Source organism: Oncorhynchus mykiss, chromosome 13 (genome assembly GCF_013265735.2).
Source record: "Oncorhynchus mykiss isolate Arlee chromosome 13, USDA_OmykA_1.1, whole genome shotgun sequence".
Lineage (NCBI taxonomy): Eukaryota > Metazoa > Chordata > Actinopteri > Salmoniformes > Salmonidae > Oncorhynchus > Oncorhynchus mykiss.
In genome coordinates, this window is record NC_048577.1 from 63,254,122 (window position 1) to 63,270,856 (window position 16,735).

Below are 16,735 nucleotides of genomic sequence, written 5' to 3' on the forward strand. Positions count from 1 at the left end.
TTCCGTGAAGCAAAGAACGTTACAGTCTCTGATGTCTCTCTGGAATGCTACCCTTGCTCGGATTTCATCAACCTTGTTGTCAAGAGACTGGACATTGGCGAGTAGTATGCTAGGGAGTGGTGCGCGATGTGCCCGTCTCCGGAGCCTGACCAGAAGACAGCTTCGTTTGCCCCTTTTACGGCGTCGTTGTATTGGTTCGCCGGCTGGGATCCGATCCATTGTCCCGGGTGGTGGGAAAAACACAGGATCTGCTTCGGGAAAGTCATATTCCTCATCGTAATGTTGGTGAGTTGACGTTGCTCTTATATCCAGTAGTTCCTCCCGACTGTATGTAATAAAACCTAAGATTACCTGGGGTACCAATGTAATAAATAACACGTAAAAAAACAAAATACTGCATAGTTTCCTAGGAACGCGAAGCGAGGCGGCCATCTCTGTCAGCGCCGCAAACTTATATTTTGGGTTCTGATGGGGTATGATGGTTAAACTAAGCTCATCAAGAATCAATGGGTACGTTGGGTACGTATCAATGTAAAAGTCCAAAAGTGGATGTAGCAACTGCTGATTGCCCCTTTAAGGTCCTGTTGCAACACCTTTTACATGAATACTTCGTAAAGCATCTATATACAGGATATATGCATTATAAAGGGTCTATGAAGGCTTCATTAAACCTAGTTGTTGTTTATTTAAAGTGGGACCGACCGTCCATGTTCCTCAGTTCTGTCTTCCACCCAGAGGACGTAGGACGTGACATGGGGAGCAGGCAGGCCAGAGGTTGGAGGGAGCAGGCAGACCAGAGGTTGGAGGGAGCAGGCAGACCAGAGGGTGGAGGGAGCAGGCAGCAGGCAGACCGGAGGGCGGAGGGAGCAGGCAGACCAGAGGGCGGAGGGAGCAGGCAGGCCAGAGGTTGGAGGGAGCAGGCAGGCCAGAGGTTGGAGGGAGCAGGCAGGCCAGAGGTTGGAGGGAGCAGGCAGACCAGAGGGTGGAGGGAGCAGGCAGACCAGAGGGCAGAGGGAGCAGGCAGACCAGAGGGAGCAGGCAGACCAGAGGGAGCAGGCAGACCAGAGTGCGGAGGGAGCAGGCAGACGGAGGGCGGAGGGAGCAGGCAGCAGGCAGATCGGAGGGAGCAGGCAGACCAGAGGACGGAGAGAGCAGGCAGACCAGAGGACGGAGGGAGCAGGCAGACCAGAGGATGGAGGGAATAGGTAAAGTGAGAGAGAGAAGGAGGGGATCTGGGCGAGGGAATAGGTAAAGTGAGAGAGCGAGGGAGGGGATCTGGGCAAAGGAATAGGTAAAGTGAGAGAGCGAGGGAGGGGATCTGGGCGAGGGAATAGGTAAAGTGAGAGGGAGAGGATCTGGGTGAAGGAATAGGTCAAATGAGAGCGAGAGGGAGGGGATCTGGGTGTAGGAATAGGTCAAATGAGAGCGAGAGGGAGGGGATCTGGGTGTGGGAATAGGTCAAATGAGAGGGAGAGGATCTGGGTGTGGGAATAGGTCAAATGAGAGCGAGAGGGGGGGGATCTGGGTGTGGGAATAGGTCAAATGAGAGCGAGAGGGAGGGGATCTGGGTGTGGGAATAGGTCAAATGAGAGCGAGAGGGAGGGGATCTGGGTGTGGGAATAGGTCAAATGAGAGCGAGAGGGAGGGGATCTGGGTGTGGGAATAGGTCAAATGAGAGTGAGAGGGAGGGGATCTGGGTGTGGGAATAGGTCAAATGAGAGCGAGAGGATCTGGGCGTGGGAATAGGTTAAATGAGAGCGAGAGGGAGATAATCTGGGTGTGGGAATAGGTCAAATGAGAGGGAGGGGATCTGGGCGAGGGAATAGGTCAAATGAGAGCGAGAGGGAGGGGATCTGGGTGTGGGAATAGGTCAAATGAGAGCGAGAGGGAGGGGATCTGGGTGAAGGAATAGGTCAAATGAGAGCGAGAGGGAGGGGATCTGGGTGAGGGAATAGGTCAAATGAGAGCGAGAGGATCTGGGTGTGGGAATAGGTCAAATGAGAGCGAGAGGGAGGGGATCTGGGTGAAGGAATAGGTCAAATGAGAGGGAGAGGATCTGGGCGTGGGAATAGGTCAAATGAGAGGGAGGGGATCTGGGTGAAGGAATAGGTCAAATGAGAGCGAGAGGGAGAGGATCTGGGTGTGGGAATAGGTAAAATCAGAGGGAGGGGATCTGGGTGAGGGAATAGGTAAAATGAGAGCGAGAGGGGGGGGATCTGGGTGTGGGAATAGGTCAAATGAGAGGGAGAGGATCTGGGCGTGGGAATAGGTCAAATGAGAGGGAGAGGATCTGGGTGTGGGAATAGGTCAAATGAGAGTGAGAGGGAGGGGATCTGGGTGTGGGAATAGGTCAAATGAGAGTGAGAGGGAGGGGATCTGGGTGTGGGAATAGGTCAAATGAGAGGGAGAGGGAGGGGATCTGGGTGTGGGAATAGTTCAAATGAGAGGGAGAGGATCTGGGCGTGGGAATAGGTCAAATGAGAGCGAGGGGATCTGGGTGTGGGAATAGTTCAAATGAGAGGGAGAGGATCTGGGCGTGGGAATAGGTCAAATGAGAGCGAGGGGATCTGGGTGTGGGAATAGGTCAAATGAGAGGGAGAGGATCTGGGTGTGGGAATAGGTCAAATGAGAGGGAGAGGATCTGGGCGTGGGAATAGGTCAAATGAGAGGGAGAGGATCTGGGTGTGGGAATAGGTCAAATGAGAGTGAGAGGGAGGGGATCTGGGTGTGGGAATAGGTCAAATGAGAGGGAGAGGATCTGGGCGTGGGAATAGGTCAAATGAGAGCGAGAGGGAGAGGATCTGGGCGTGGGAATAGGTCAAATGAGAGGGAGAGGATCTGGGCGTGGGAATAGGTCAAATGAGAGCGAGAGGGAGGGGATCTGGGTGTGGGAATAGGTCAAATGAGAGTGAGAGGGAGGGGATCTGGGTGTGGGAATAGGTCAAATGAGAGGGAGAGGATCTGGGCGTGGGAATAGTTCAAATGAGAGCGAGAGGGAGATAATCTGGGTGTGGGAATAGGTCAAATGAGAGGGAGAGGATCTGGGCGAGGGAATAGGTGAAATGAGAGGGAGAGGATCTGGGCGAGGGAATAGGTAAAATGAGAGAGCGAGGGAGGGGATCTGGGTGAAGGAATAGGTCAAATGAGAGCGAGAGGGAGGGGATCTGGGTGTGGGAATAGGTCAAATGAGAGGGAGAGGGAGGGTATCTGGGTGTGGGAATAGGTCAAATGAGAGCGAGAGGGAGGGGATCTGGGTGTGGGAATAGGTCAAATGAGAACGAGAGGGAGGGGATCTGGGTGTGGGAATAGGTCAAATGAGAGCGAGAGGGAGGGGATCTGGGTGTGGGAATAGGTCAAATGAGAACGAGAGGGAGGGGATCTGGGTGTGGGAATAGGTCAAATGAGAGCGAGAGGGAGGGGATCTGGGTGTGGGAATAGGTCAAATGAGAGGGAGAGGATCTGGGCGTGGGAATAGGTCAAATGAGAGCGAGAGGGAGGGGATCTGGGTGTGGGAATAGTTCAAATGAGAGTGAGAGGGAGGGGATCTGGGTGTGGGAATAGGTCAAATGAGAGCGAGAGGATCTGGGCGTGGGAATAGGTTAAATGAGAGCGAGAGGGAGATAATCTGGGTGTGGGAATAGGTCAAATGAGAGGGAGGGGATCTGGGCGAGGGAATAGGTCAAATGAGAGCGAGAGGGAGGGGATCTGGGTGAAGGAATAGGTCAAATGAGAGGGAGGGGATCTGGGTGTGGGAATAGGTCAAATGAGAGCGAGAGGGAGAGGATCTGGGTGTGGGAATAGGTCAAATGAGAGGGAGAGGATCTGGGTGTGGGAATAGGTCAAATGAGAGCGAGAGGGAGGGGATCTGGGTGTGGGAATAGGTCAAATGAGAGGGAGAGGATCTGGGCGTGGGAATAGGTCAAATGAGAGCGAGAGGGAGATAATCTGGGTGTGGGAATAGGTCAAATGAGAGGGAGAGGATCTGGGCGTGGGAATAGGTCAAATGAGAGTGAGAGGGAGATAATCTGGGTGTGGGAATAGGTCAAATGAGAGGGAGAGGATCTGGGCGAGGGAATAGGTGAAATGAGAGGAAGAGGATCTGGGCGAGGGAATAGGTAAAATGAGAGAGCGAGGGAGGGGATCTGGGTGAAGGAATAGGTCAAATGAGAGTGAGAGGGAGGGGATCTGGGTGTGGGAATAGGTAAAATCAGAGGGAGGGGATCTGGGTGAGGGAATAGGTAAAATGAGAGCGAGAGGGAGGGGATCTGGGTGTGGGAATAAGTCAAATGAGAGGGAGAGGATCTGGGCGTGGGAATAGGTCAAATGAGAGCGAGAGGGAGGGGATCTGGGTGAGGGAATAGGTAAAATGAGAGCGAGAGGGAGGGGATCTGGGTGTGGGAATAGGTCAAATGAGAGGGAGAGGATCTGGGCGTGGGAATAGGTCAAATGAGAGGGAGAGGGAGGGGATCTGGGTGAAGGAATAGGTCAAATGAGAGCGAGAGGGAGAGGATCTGGGTGTGGGAATAGGTCAAATGAGAGGGAGAGGATCTGGGTGTGGGAATAGGTCAAATGAGAGGGAGAGGGAGGGGATCTGGGTGAAGGAATAGGTCAAATGAGAGCGAGAGGGAGAGGATCTGGGTGTGGGAATAGGTAAAATCAGAGGGAGGGGATCTGGGTGAGGGAATAGGTCAAATGAGAGCGAGAGGGAGGGGATCTGGGTGTGGGAATAGGTCAAATGAGAGCGAGAGGGAGGGGATCTGGGTGAAGGAATAGGTCAAATGAGAGCGAGAGGGAGGGGATTTGGGTGAGGGAATAGGTCAAATGAGAGCGAGAGGATCTGGGTGTGGGAATAGGTCAAATGAGAGCGAGAGGGTGTGGATCTGGGTGAAGGAATAGGTCAAATGAGAGTGAAAGGATCTGAGCGTGGGAATAGGTCAAATGAGAGGGAGGGGATCTGGGTGAAGGAATAGGTCAAATGAGAGCGAGAGGGAGAGGATCTGGGTGTGGGAATAGGTAAAATCAGAGGGAGGGGATCTGGGTGAGGGAATAGGTAAAATGAGAGCGAGAGGGGGGGGATCTGGGTGTGGGAATAGGTCAAATGAGAGGGAGAGGATCTGGGCGTGGGAATAGGTCAAATGAGAGGGAGAGGATCTGGGTGTGGGAATAGGTCAAATGAGAGTGAGAGGGAGGGGATCTGGGTGTGGGAATAGGTCAAATGAGAGGGAGAGGATCTGGGTGTGGGAATAGGTCAAATGAGAGGGAGAGGATCTGGGTGTGGGAATAGGTCAAATGAGAGTGAGAGGGAGGGGATCTGGGTGTGGGAATAGGTCAAATGAGAGTGAGAGGGAGGGGATCTGGGTGTGGGAATAGGTCAAATGAGAGTGAGAGGGAGGGGATCTGGGTGTGGGAATAGGTCAAATGAGAGTGAGAGGGAGGGGATCTGGGTGTGGGAATAGGTCAAATGAGAGGGAGAGGGAGGGGATCTGGGTGTGGGAATAGTTCAAATGAGAGGGAGAGGATCTGGGCGTGGGAATAGGTCAAATGAGAGCGAGGGGATCTGGGTGTGGGAATAGTTCAAATGAGAGGGAGAGGATCTGGGCGTGGGAATAGGTCAAATGAGAGCGAGGGGATCTGGGTGTGGGAATAGGTCAAATGAGAGGGAGAGGATCTGGGTGTGGGAATAGGTCAAATGAGAGGGAGAGGATCTGGGCGTGGGAATAGGTCAAATGAGAGGGAGAGGATCTGGGTGTGGGAATAGGTCAAATGAGAGTGAGGGAGGGGATCTGGGTGTGGGAATAGGTCAAATGAGAGGGAGAGGATCTGGGCGTGGGAATAGGTCAAATGAGAGCGAGAGGGAGAGGATCTGGGCGTGGGAATAGGTCAAATGAGAGGGAGAGGATCTGGGCGTGGGAATAGGTCAAATGAGAGCGAGAGGGAGGGGATCTGGGTGTGGGAATAGGTCAAATGAGAGTGAGAGGGAGGGGATCTGGGTGTGGGAATAGGTCAAATGAGAGGGAGAGGATCTGGGCGTGGGAATAGTTCAAATGAGAGCGAGAGGGAGATAATCTGGGTGTGGGAATAGGTCAAATGAGAGGGAGAGGATCTGGGCGAGGGAATAGGTGAAATGAGAGGGAGAGGATCTGGGCGAGGGAATAGGTAAAATGAGAGAGCGAGGGAGGGGATCTGGGTGAAGGAATAGGTCAAATGAGAGCGAGAGGGAGGGGATCTGGGTGTGGGAATAGGTCAAATGAGAGGGAGAGGGAGGGGATCTGGGTGTGGGAATAGGTCAAATGAGAGCGAGAGGGAGGGGATCTGGGTGTGGGAATAGGTCAAATGAGAACGAGAGGGAGGGGATCTGGGTGTGGGAATAGGTCAAATGAGAGCGAGAGGGAGGGGATCTGGGTGTGGGAATAGGTCAAATGAGAACGAGAGGGAGGGGATCTGGGTGTGGGAATAGGTCAAATGAGAGCGAGAGGGAGGGGATCTGGGTGTGGGAATAGGTCAAATGAGAGGGAGAGGATCTGGGCGTGGGAATAGGTCAAATGAGAGCGAGAGGGAGGGGATCTGGGTGTGGGAATAGGTCAAATGAGAGTGAGAGGGAGGGGATCTGGGTGTGGGAATAGGTCAAATGAGAGCGAGAGGATCTGGGCGTGGGAATAGGTTAAATGAGAGCGAGAGGGAGATAATCTGGGTGTGGGAATAGGTCAAATGAGAGGGAGGGGATCTGGGCGAGGGAATAGGTCAAATGAGAGCGAGAGGGAGGGGATCTGGGTGAAGGAATAGGTCAAATGAGAGGGAGGGGATCTGGGTGTGGGAATAGGTCAAATGAGAGCGAGAGGGAGAGGATCTGGGTGTGGGAATAGGTCAAATGAGAGGGAGAGGATCTGGGTGTGGGAATAGGTCAAATGAGAGCGAGAGGGAGGGGATCTGGGTGTGGGAATAGGTAAAATGAGAGTGAGAGGGAGGGGATCTGGGTGTGGGAATAGGTCAAATGAGAGCGAGAGGGAGGGGATCTGGGCGTGGGAATAGGTCAAATGAGAGGGAGAGGATCTGGGCGTGGGAATAGGTCAAATGAGAGCGAGAGGGAGATAATCTGGGTGTGGGAATAGGTCAAATGAGAGGGAGAGGATCTGGGCGTGGGAATAGGTCAAATGAGAGCGAGAGGGAGATAATCTGGGTGTGGGAATAGGTCAAATGAGAGGGAGAGGATCTGGGCGAGGGAATAGGTGAAATGAGAGGAAGAGGATCTGGGCGAGGGAATAGGTAAAATGAGAGAGCGAGGGAGGGGATCTGGGTGAAGGAATAGGTCAAATGAGAGCGAGAGGGAGGGGATCTGGGTGTGGGAATAGGTAAAATCAGAGGGAGGGGATCTGGGTGAGGGAATAGGTCAAATGAGAGCGAGAGGGAGGGGATCTGGGTATGGGAATAAGTCAAATGAGAGGGAGAGGATCTGGGCGTGGGAATAGGTCAAATGAGAGCGAGAGGGAGGGGATCTGGGTGAGGGAATAGGTAAAATGAGAGCGAGAGGGACGGGATCTGGGTGTGGGAATAGGTCAAATGAGAGGGAGAGGATCTGGGCGTGGGAATAGGTCAAATGAGAGGGAGAGGGAGAGGATCTGGGCGTGGGAATAGGTCAAATGAGAGGGAGAGGATCTGGGTGTGGGAAAAGGTCAAATGAGAGGGAGAGGGAGGGGATCTGGGTGAAGGAATAGGTCAAATGAGAGCGAGAGGGAGAGGATCTGGGTGTGGGAATAGGTAAAATCAGAGGGAGGGGATCTGGGTGAGGGAATAGGTCAAATGAGAGCGAGAGGGAGGGGATCTGGGTGTGGGAATAGGTCAAATGAGAGCGAGAGGGAGGGGATCTGGGTGAAGGAATAGGTCAAATGAGAGCGAGAGGGAGGGGATCTGGGTGAGGGAATAGGTCAAATGAGAGCGAGAGGATCTGGGTGTGGGAATAGGTCAAATGAGAGCGAGAGGGAGGGGATCTGGGTGAAGGAATAGGTCAAATGAGAGGGAGAGGATCTGGGCGTGGGAATAGGTCAAATGAGAGGGAGGGGATCTGGGTGAAGGAATAGGTCAAATGAGAGCGAGAGGGAGAGGATCTGGGTGTGGGAATAGGTAAAATCAGAGGGAGGGGATCTGGGTGAGGGAATAGGTAAAATGAGAGCGAGAGGGGGGGGATCTGGGTGTGGGAATAGGTCAAATGAGAGGGAGAGGATCTGGGCGTGGGAATAGGTCAAATGAGAGGGAGAGGATCTGGGTGTGGGAATAGGTCAAATGAGAGTGAGAGGGAGGGGATCTGGGTGTGGGAATAGGTCAAATGAGAGGGAGAGGATCTGGGTGTGGGAATAGGTCAAATGAGAGGGAGAGGATCTGGGTGTGGGAATAGGTCAAATGAGAGTGAGAGGGAGGGGATCTGGGTGTGGGAATAGGTCAAATGAGAGTGAGAGGGAGGGGATCTGGGTGTGGGAATAGGTCAAATGAGAGGGAGAGGGAGGGGATCTGGGTGTGGGAATAGTTCAAATGAGAGGGAGAGGATCTGGGCGTGGGAATAGGTCAAATGAGAGCGAGGGGATCTGGGTGTGGGAATAGTTCAAATGAGAGGGAGAGGATCTGGGCGTGGGAATAGGTCAAATGAGAGCGAGGGGATCTGGGTGTGGGAATAGGTCAAATGAGAGGGAGAGGATCTGGGTGTGGGAATAGGTCAAATGAGAGGGAGAGGATCTGGGCGTGGGAATAGGTCAAATGAGAGGGAGAGGATCTGGGTGTGGGAATAGGTCAAATGAGAGCGAGAGGGAGGGGATCTGGGTGTGGGAATAGGTCAAATGAGAGGGAGAGGATCTGGGCGTGGGAATAGGTCAAATGAGAGCGAGAGGGAGAGGATCTGGGCGTGGGAATAGGTCAAATGAGAGGGAGAGGATCTGGGCGTGGGAATAGGTCAAATGAGAGCGAGAGGGAGGGGATCTGGGTGTGGGAATAGGTCAAATGAGAGTGAGAGGGAGGGGATCTGGGTGTGGGAATAGGTCAAATGAGAGGGAGAGGATCTGGGCGTGGGAATAGTTCAAATGAGAGCGAGAGGGAGATAATCTGGGTGTGGGAATAGGTCAAATGAGAGGGAGAGGATCTGGGCGAGGGAATAGGTGAAATGAGAGGGAGAGGATCTGGGCGAGGGAATAGGTAAAATGAGAGAGCGAGGGAGGGGATCTGGGTGAAGGAATAGGTCAAATGAGAGCGAGAGGGAGGGGATCTGGGTGTGGGAATAGGTCAAATGAGAGGGAGAGGGAGGGGATCTGGGTGTGGGAATAGGTCAAATGAGAGCGAGAGGGAGGGGATCTGGGTGTGGGAATAGGTCAAATGAGAACGAGAGGGAGGGGATCTGGGTGTGGGAATAGGTCAAATGAGAGCGAGAGGGAGGGGATCTGGGTGTGGGAATAGGTCAAATGAGAACGAGAGGGAGGGGATCTGGGTGTGGGAATAGGTCAAATGAGAGCGAGAGGGAGGGGATCTGGGTGTGGGAATAGGTCAAATGAGAGGGAGAGGATCTGGGCGTGGGAATAGGTCAAATGAGAGCGAGAGGGAGGGGATCTGGGTGTGGGAATAGGTCAAATGAGAGTGAGAGGGAGGGGATCTGGGTGTGGGAATAGGTCAAATGAGAGCGAGAGGATCTGGGCGTGGGAATAGGTTAAATGAGAGCGAGAGGGAGATAATCTGGGTGTGGGAATAGGTCAAATGAGAGGGAGGGGATCTGGGCGAGGGAATAGGTCAAATGAGAGCGAGAGGGAGGGGATCTGGGTGAAGGAATAGGTCAAATGAGAGGGAGGGGATCTGGGTGTGGGAATAGGTCAAATGAGAGCGAGAGGGAGAGGATCTGGGTGTGGGAATAGGTCAAATGAGAGGGAGAGGATCTGGGTGTGGGAATAGGTCAAATGAGAGCGAGAGGGAGGGGATCTGGGTGTGGGAATAGGTAAAATGAGAGTGAGAGGGAGGGGATCTGGGTGTGGGAATAGGTCAAATGAGAGCGAGAGGGAGGGGATCTGGGCGTGGGAATAGGTCAAATGAGAGGGAGAGGATCTGGGCGTGGGAATAGGTCAAATGAGAGCGAGAGGGAGATAATCTGGGTGTGGGAATAGGTCAAATGAGAGGGAGAGGATCTGGGCGTGGGAATAGGTCAAATGAGAGCGAGAGGGAGATAATCTGGGTGTGGGAATAGGTCAAATGAGAGGGAGAGGATCTGGGCGAGGGAATAGGTGAAATGAGAGGAAGAGGATCTGGGCGAGGGAATAGGTAAAATGAGAGAGCGAGGGAGGGGATCTGGGTGAAGGAATAGGTCAAATGAGAGCGAGAGGGAGGGGATCTGGGTGTGGGAATAGTTAAAATCAGAGGGAGGGGATCTGGGTGAGGGAATAGGTAAAATGAGAGCGAGAGGGAGGGGATCTGGGTGTGGGAATAAGTCAAATGAGAGGGAGAGGATCTGGGCGTGGGAATAGGTCAAATGAGAGCGAGAGGGAGGGGATCTGGGTGAGGGAATAGGTAAAATGAGAGCGAGAGGGACGGGATCTGGGTGTGGGAATAGGTCAAATGAGAGGGAGAGGATCTGGGCGTGGGAATAGGTCAAATGAGAGGGAGAGGGAGAGGATCTGGGCGTGGGAATAGGTCAAATGAGAGGGAGAGGATCTGGGTGTGGGAATAGGTCAAATGAGAGGGAGAGGGAGGGGATCTGGGTGAAGGAATAGGTCAAATGAGAGCGAGAGGGAGAGGATCTGGGTGTGGGAATAGGTAAAATCAGAGGGAGGGGATCTGGGTGAGGGAATAGGTCAAATGAGAGCGAGAGGGAGGGGATCTGGGTGTGGGAATAGGTCAAATGAGAGCGAGAGGGAGGGGATCTGGGTGAAGGAATAGGTCAAATGAGAGCGAGAGGGAGGGGATCTGGGTGAGGGAATAGGTCAAATGAGAGCGAGAGGATCTGGGTGTGGGAATAGGTCAAATGAGAGCGAGAGGGAGGGGATCTGGGTGAAGGAATAGGTCAAATGAGAGGGAGAGGATCTGGGCGTGGGAATAGGTCAAATGAGAGGGAGGGGATCTGGGTGAAGGAATAGGTCAAATGAGAGCGAGAGGGAGAGGATCTGGGTGTGGGAATAGGTAAAATCAGAGGGAGGGGATCTGGGTGAGGGAATAGGTAAAATGAGAGCGAGAGGGGGGGGATCTGGGTGTGGGAATAGGTCAAATGAGAGGGAGAGGATCTGGGCGTGGGAATAGGTCAAATGAGAGGGAGAGGATCTGGGTGTGGGAATAGGTCAAATGAGAGTGAGAGGGAGGGGATCTGGGTGTGGGAATAGGTCAAATGAGAGGGAGAGGATCTGGGTGTGGGAATAGGTCAAATGAGAGGGAGAGGATCTGGGTGTGGGAATAGGTCAAATGAGAGTGAGAGGGAGGGGATCTGGGTGTGGGAATAGGTCAAATGAGAGTGAGAGGGAGGGGATCTGGGTGTGGGAATAGGTCAAATGAGAGGGAGAGGGAGGGGATCTGGGTGTGGGAATAGTTCAAATGAGAGGGAGAGGATCTGGGCGTGGGAATAGGTCAAATGAGAGCTAGGGGATCTGGGTGTGGGAATAGTTCAAATGAGAGGGAGAGGATCTGGGCGTGGGAATAGGTTAAATGAGAGCGAGAGGGAGATAATCTGGGTGTGGGAATAGGTCAAATGAGAGGGAGAGGATCTGGGCGAGGGAATAGGTGAAATGAGAGGGAGAGGATCTGGGCGAGGGAATAGGTAAAATGAGAGAGCGAGGGAGGGGATCTGGGTGAAGGAATAGGTCAAATGAGAGCGAGAGGGAGGGGATCTGGGCGTGGGAATAGTTCAAATGAGAGCGAGAGGGAGATAATCTGGGTGTGGGAATAGGTCAAATGAGAGGGAGAGGATCTGGGCGAGGGAATAGTTCAAATGAGAGCGAGAGGGAGATAATCTGGGTGTGGGAATAGGTCAAATGAGAGGGAGAGGATCTGGGCGAGGGAATAGGTGAAATGAGAGGGAGAGGATCTGGGCGAGGGAATAGGTAAAATGAGAGAGCGAGGGAGGGGATCTGGGTGAAGGAATAGGTCAAATGAGAGCGAGAGGGAGGGGATCTGGGTGTGGGAATAGGTCAAATGAGAGCGAGAGGGAGGGGATCTGGGTGTGGGAATAGGTCAAATGAGAACGAGAGGGAGGGGATCTGGGTGTGGGAATAGGTCAAATGAGAGCGAGAGGGAGGGGATCTGGGTGTGGGAATAGGTCAAATGAGAACGAGAGGGAGGGGATCTGGGTGTGGGAATAGGTCAAATGAGAGCGAGAGGGAGGGGATCTGGGTGTGGGAATAGGTCAAATGAGAGGGAGAGGATCTGGGCGTGGGAATAGGTCAAATGAGAGCGAGAGGGAGGGGATCTGGGTGTGGGAATAGGTCAAATGAGAGTGAGAGGGAGGGGATCTGGGTGTGGGAATAGGTCAAATGAGAGCGAGAGGATCTGGGCGTGGGAATAGGTTAAATGAGAGCGAGAGGGAGATAATCTGGGTGTGGGAATAGGTCAAATGAGAGGGAGGGGATCTGGGCGAGGGAATAGGTCAAATGAGAGCGAGAGGGAGGGGATCTGGGTGAAGGAATAGGTCAAATGAGAGGGAGGGGATCTGGGTGTGGGAATAGGTCAAATGAGAGCGAGAGCGAGAGGATCTGGGTGTGGGAATAGGTCAAATGAGAGGGAGAGGATCTGGGTGTGGGAATAGCTCAAATGAGAGCGAGAGGGAGAGGATCTGGGCGTGGGAATAGGTCAAATGAGAGGGAGAGGATCTGGGTGTGGGAATAGGTCAAATGAGAGGGAGAGGATCTGGGTGTGGGAATAGGTCAAATGAGAGCGAGGGGAGGGGATCTGGGTGTGGGTATAGGTCAAATGAGAGGGAGAGGGAGGGGATCTGGGTGTGGGAATAGGTCAAATGAGAGGGAGAGGATCTGGGCGTGGGAATAGGTCAAATGAGAGCGAGAGGGAGGGGATCTGGGTGTGGGAATAGGTCAAATGAGAGCGAGAGGGAGGGGATCTGGGTGTGGGAATAGGTCAAATGAGAGCGAGAGGGAGGGGATCTGGGTGTGGGAATAGGTCAAATGAGAGGGAGAGGATCTGGGCGTGGGAATAGGTCAAATGAGAGCGAGAGGGAGATAATCTGGGTGTGGGAATAGGTCAAATGAGAGGGAGGGGATCTGGGCGAGGGAATAGGTCAAATGAGAGCGAGAGGGAGGGGATCTGGGTGAAGGAATAGGTCAAATGAGAGGGAGGGGTTCTGGGTGTGGGAATAGGTCAAATGAGAGCGAGAGGGAGAGGATCTGGGTGTGGGAATAGGTCAAATGAGAGGGAGAGGATCTGGGTGTGGGAATAGGTCAAATGAGAGCGAGAGGGAGAGGATCTGGGCGTGGGAATAGGTCAAATGAGAGGGAGAGGATCTGGGTGTGGGAATAGGTCAAATGAGAGGGAGAGGATCTGGGTGTGGGAATAGGTCAAATGAGAGCGAGAGGGAGGGGATCTGGGTGTGGGAATAGGTCAAATGAGAGGGAGAGGGAGGGGATCTGGGTGTGGGAATAGGTCAAATGAGAGGGAGAGGATCTGGGCGTGGGAATAGGTCAAATGAGAGCGAGAGGGAGGGGATCTGGGTGTGGGAATAGGTCAAATGAGAGCGAGAGGGAGGGGATCTGGGTGTGGGAATAGGTCAAATGAGAGCGAGAGGGAGGGGATCTGGGTGTGGGAATAGGTCAAATGAGAGGGAGAGGATCTGGGTGTGGGAATAGGTCAAATGAGAGCGAGAGGGAGGGGATCTGGGTGTGGGAATAGGTCAAATGAGAGGGAGAGGGAGGGGATCTGGGTGTGGGAATAGGTCAAATGAGAGCGAGAGGGAGGGGATCTGGGTGTGGGAATAGGTCAAATGAGAGGGAGCGTCACCCGAACGGGAAGGGGAGCCACCTTCGGTTGGAGTCGTGACAGGTATTAGTTTGTGTCTCAAACGGTTCGGACGCTAAAGTCAGAAGTTGGCACATCAGCGTTAATTAACCAAATTCAGATAAGTCCTGTAAAACTTGTGGGGGGCATAGAGCAAAACGGAGACCACTGTTGTGTTAGTTACAGTCTCCCCTTTCCATAGAGTGGCCACAATAGATCGGCCACCTTCCACCGCAGATGCGGAAGGCCAACAGCTTAAACTGGCAGATTTTGATGGGGATTTTTGTACTGTGTTACTTAGATTGAACCAATAGACTCTTACGGGTAAACAGTAGGTTACAGCCTGATCATGATGTAATTCAAGTCATTTGTTTCACTGTATTCTTCCCTAGTTTCTATGGTAAAGATATCTAACTGACATGTTGAACCCAGTGATCTTGTTGCTGTGGCGACGAAGCAGAAGTTGCCTCCACTAACAAAGGATGCTTAAATCTCCTTACTGTTCCACCACTGCTGCTCTGCCCCAGGGGCACATACAGACAAGGGACTAGTTCATTACAGCTATACTGGCAGAAGGGGCTCAGGAAGGAACATTCTGCTGGAGGACAGATGATTTCTTAGAGCTGGTGCTACTCCTAAACATGTGGTAAGAAATACACCCTAAACTGCTATCCAAAAGCTTCAAAACAAGTGAGACACTCAATATTTAACTAGGAACATCTCTTTGACTATATCACTTTTTAAAGCAACATTTCTTTGAAAGTGACACAAAAAAAAAAAAGTCAGTTAAGAACAAGTTCCTACTTACAATGACGCTGAGCCAATTGTGCGCCACCCTATGGGACTCCCAATCACAGCCGGTTGTGATACAGCCTGGAATTGAACCAGGGTCTGTAGTGACGCCTCTAGCACTGAGATGCTGTCATGTATTGTCATGTTGTGTCTTGTTTCTGTCCTTTCCCTTCACCCTGTCTCCCTCTGCTGGTCGTTATTAGGTTACCTTTTCTCCCCCTCTTTCCCCCAGCTGTTCCTTGTCTCCTCCTAACTACCTCGTCACCCCTTTTCCCACCTGTTCCCTTTTTCCCTCTGATTAGTCCTCTATATCTCTCTCTGTTTTTGTTCCTGTCTTTGTCGGATTCTCGTTTGTGTTACTCATGCCTGAACCAGACTATCGTCGTGTTTGCTGCAACCTTGTCCTGTCCTGTCGGAATCTGCCTGTTCATCTAACCTTGTCCTGTCCTGTCGGAATCTGCCTGTCCATCTGAGCCTACGTGTGTTTCGTCATTAAAGTAACTCTGTTTTGTTAATTCGCTTTTGGGTCCTCATTCACGCACCTTAACAGAAGAATCCGACCAAGAATGGACCCAGCGACTTCGGATCCTCTCCACTCTGCCGTCGAGATCCAGGGAGCGATGCTAGGCAGACACGAGCAGGAATTGTCTGCTGCTCGACATGCCGTTGAGACCCTGGCCACCCATGTCTCCAACCTCACAGAACAGGTTCACCATCTCCGCCTCGATCCACCGGCCACTTCCAGGGCTTTCGAATCTCCGGAGCCCAGAATCAATAACCCGCCGTGTTACTCTGGGGAGCCCACTGAATGCCGCTCGTTCCTCACCCAGTGTGATATTGTGTTTTCTCTCCAGCCCAACACTTACTCCAGGAGCACTGCTCGTGTCGCCTACGTCATATCTCTCCTTACTGGACGGGCTCGTGAGTGGGGCACGGCAATCTGGGAGGCAAGGGCTGAGTGTACTAACCAGTATCAGGACTTTAAGGAGGAGATGATACGGGTTTTTGATCGATCTGTTTTTGGGGAGGAGGCTTCCAGGGCCCTGTCTTCCCTATGTCAAGGTAATCGATCCATAACAGACTACTCTATTGAGTTTCGCACTCTTGCTGCCTCCAGTGGCTGGAACGAGCCGGCTTTGCTCGCTCGTTTTCTGGAGGGTCTCCGCGCAGAGGTAAAGGATGAGATTCTCTCCCGGGAGGTTCCTTCCAGCGTGGATTCCTTGATTGAACTCGCTATTCGCATTGAGCGACGGGTTGATCTTCGTCACCGAGCTCGTGGAAAGGAGCTCGCGTTCTCCGTTGCCCCCCTCTCCGCATCACTACCATCTTCCTCTGCCGGCTCGGGTGCTGAGCCTATGCAGCTGGGAGGTATCCGCATCTCGACTAAGGAGAGGGAACGGAGAATCACCAACCGCCTCTGTCTCTATTGCGGTTCTGCTGGTCATTTTGTCACTTCATGTCCAGTAAAAGCCAGAGCTCATCAGTAAGCGGAGGGCTACTGGTGAGCGCTACTACTCCTGTCTCTCCTTCAAGATCCTGCACTACCTTGTCGGTCCATCTACGCTGGATCGGTTCGTCAGCTTCCTGCAGTGCCTTAATAGACTCTGGGGCGGAGGGCTGTTTTATGGACGAGACCTGGGCTCGGGAACATGACATTCCTCTCAGACAGTTAAGGGAGCCCACGGCCTTGTTCGCCTTGGATGGTAGTCCTCTCCCCAGGATTCAGCGTGAGACGCTACCTTTAACCCTCACTGTCTCTGGTAATCATAGCGAAACCATTTATTTTTTAATTTTTCGTTCACCTTTTACACCTGTTGTTTTGGGCCATCCCTGGCTAGTTTGTCATAATCCTTCTATTAATTGGTCTAGTAATTCTATCCTCTCCTGGAACGTCTCTTGTCATGTGAAATGTTTAATGTCTGCTATCCCTCCTGTTTCCTCTGTCTCTTCTTCACAGGAGGAGCCTGGTGATTTGACAGGGGTGCCGGAGGAG

General features: G+C 52.8%; 1 protein-coding gene across 1 annotated transcript in view; it reads left to right on the plus strand.

Annotated features, from left to right (window-relative positions):
• Positions 1-752: 752 nt before the first annotated feature.
• The window catches only part of LOC118938099, a 52,445-nt gene continuing 36,462 nt past the window's right edge, over positions 753-16,735 (plus strand). The window contains exon 1 of the mRNA XM_036939776.1: positions 753-906. Coding sequence (XP_036795671.1) covers positions 753-906 — 154 coding nt within the window. The remainder of the gene's footprint in view (positions 907-16,735) is intronic.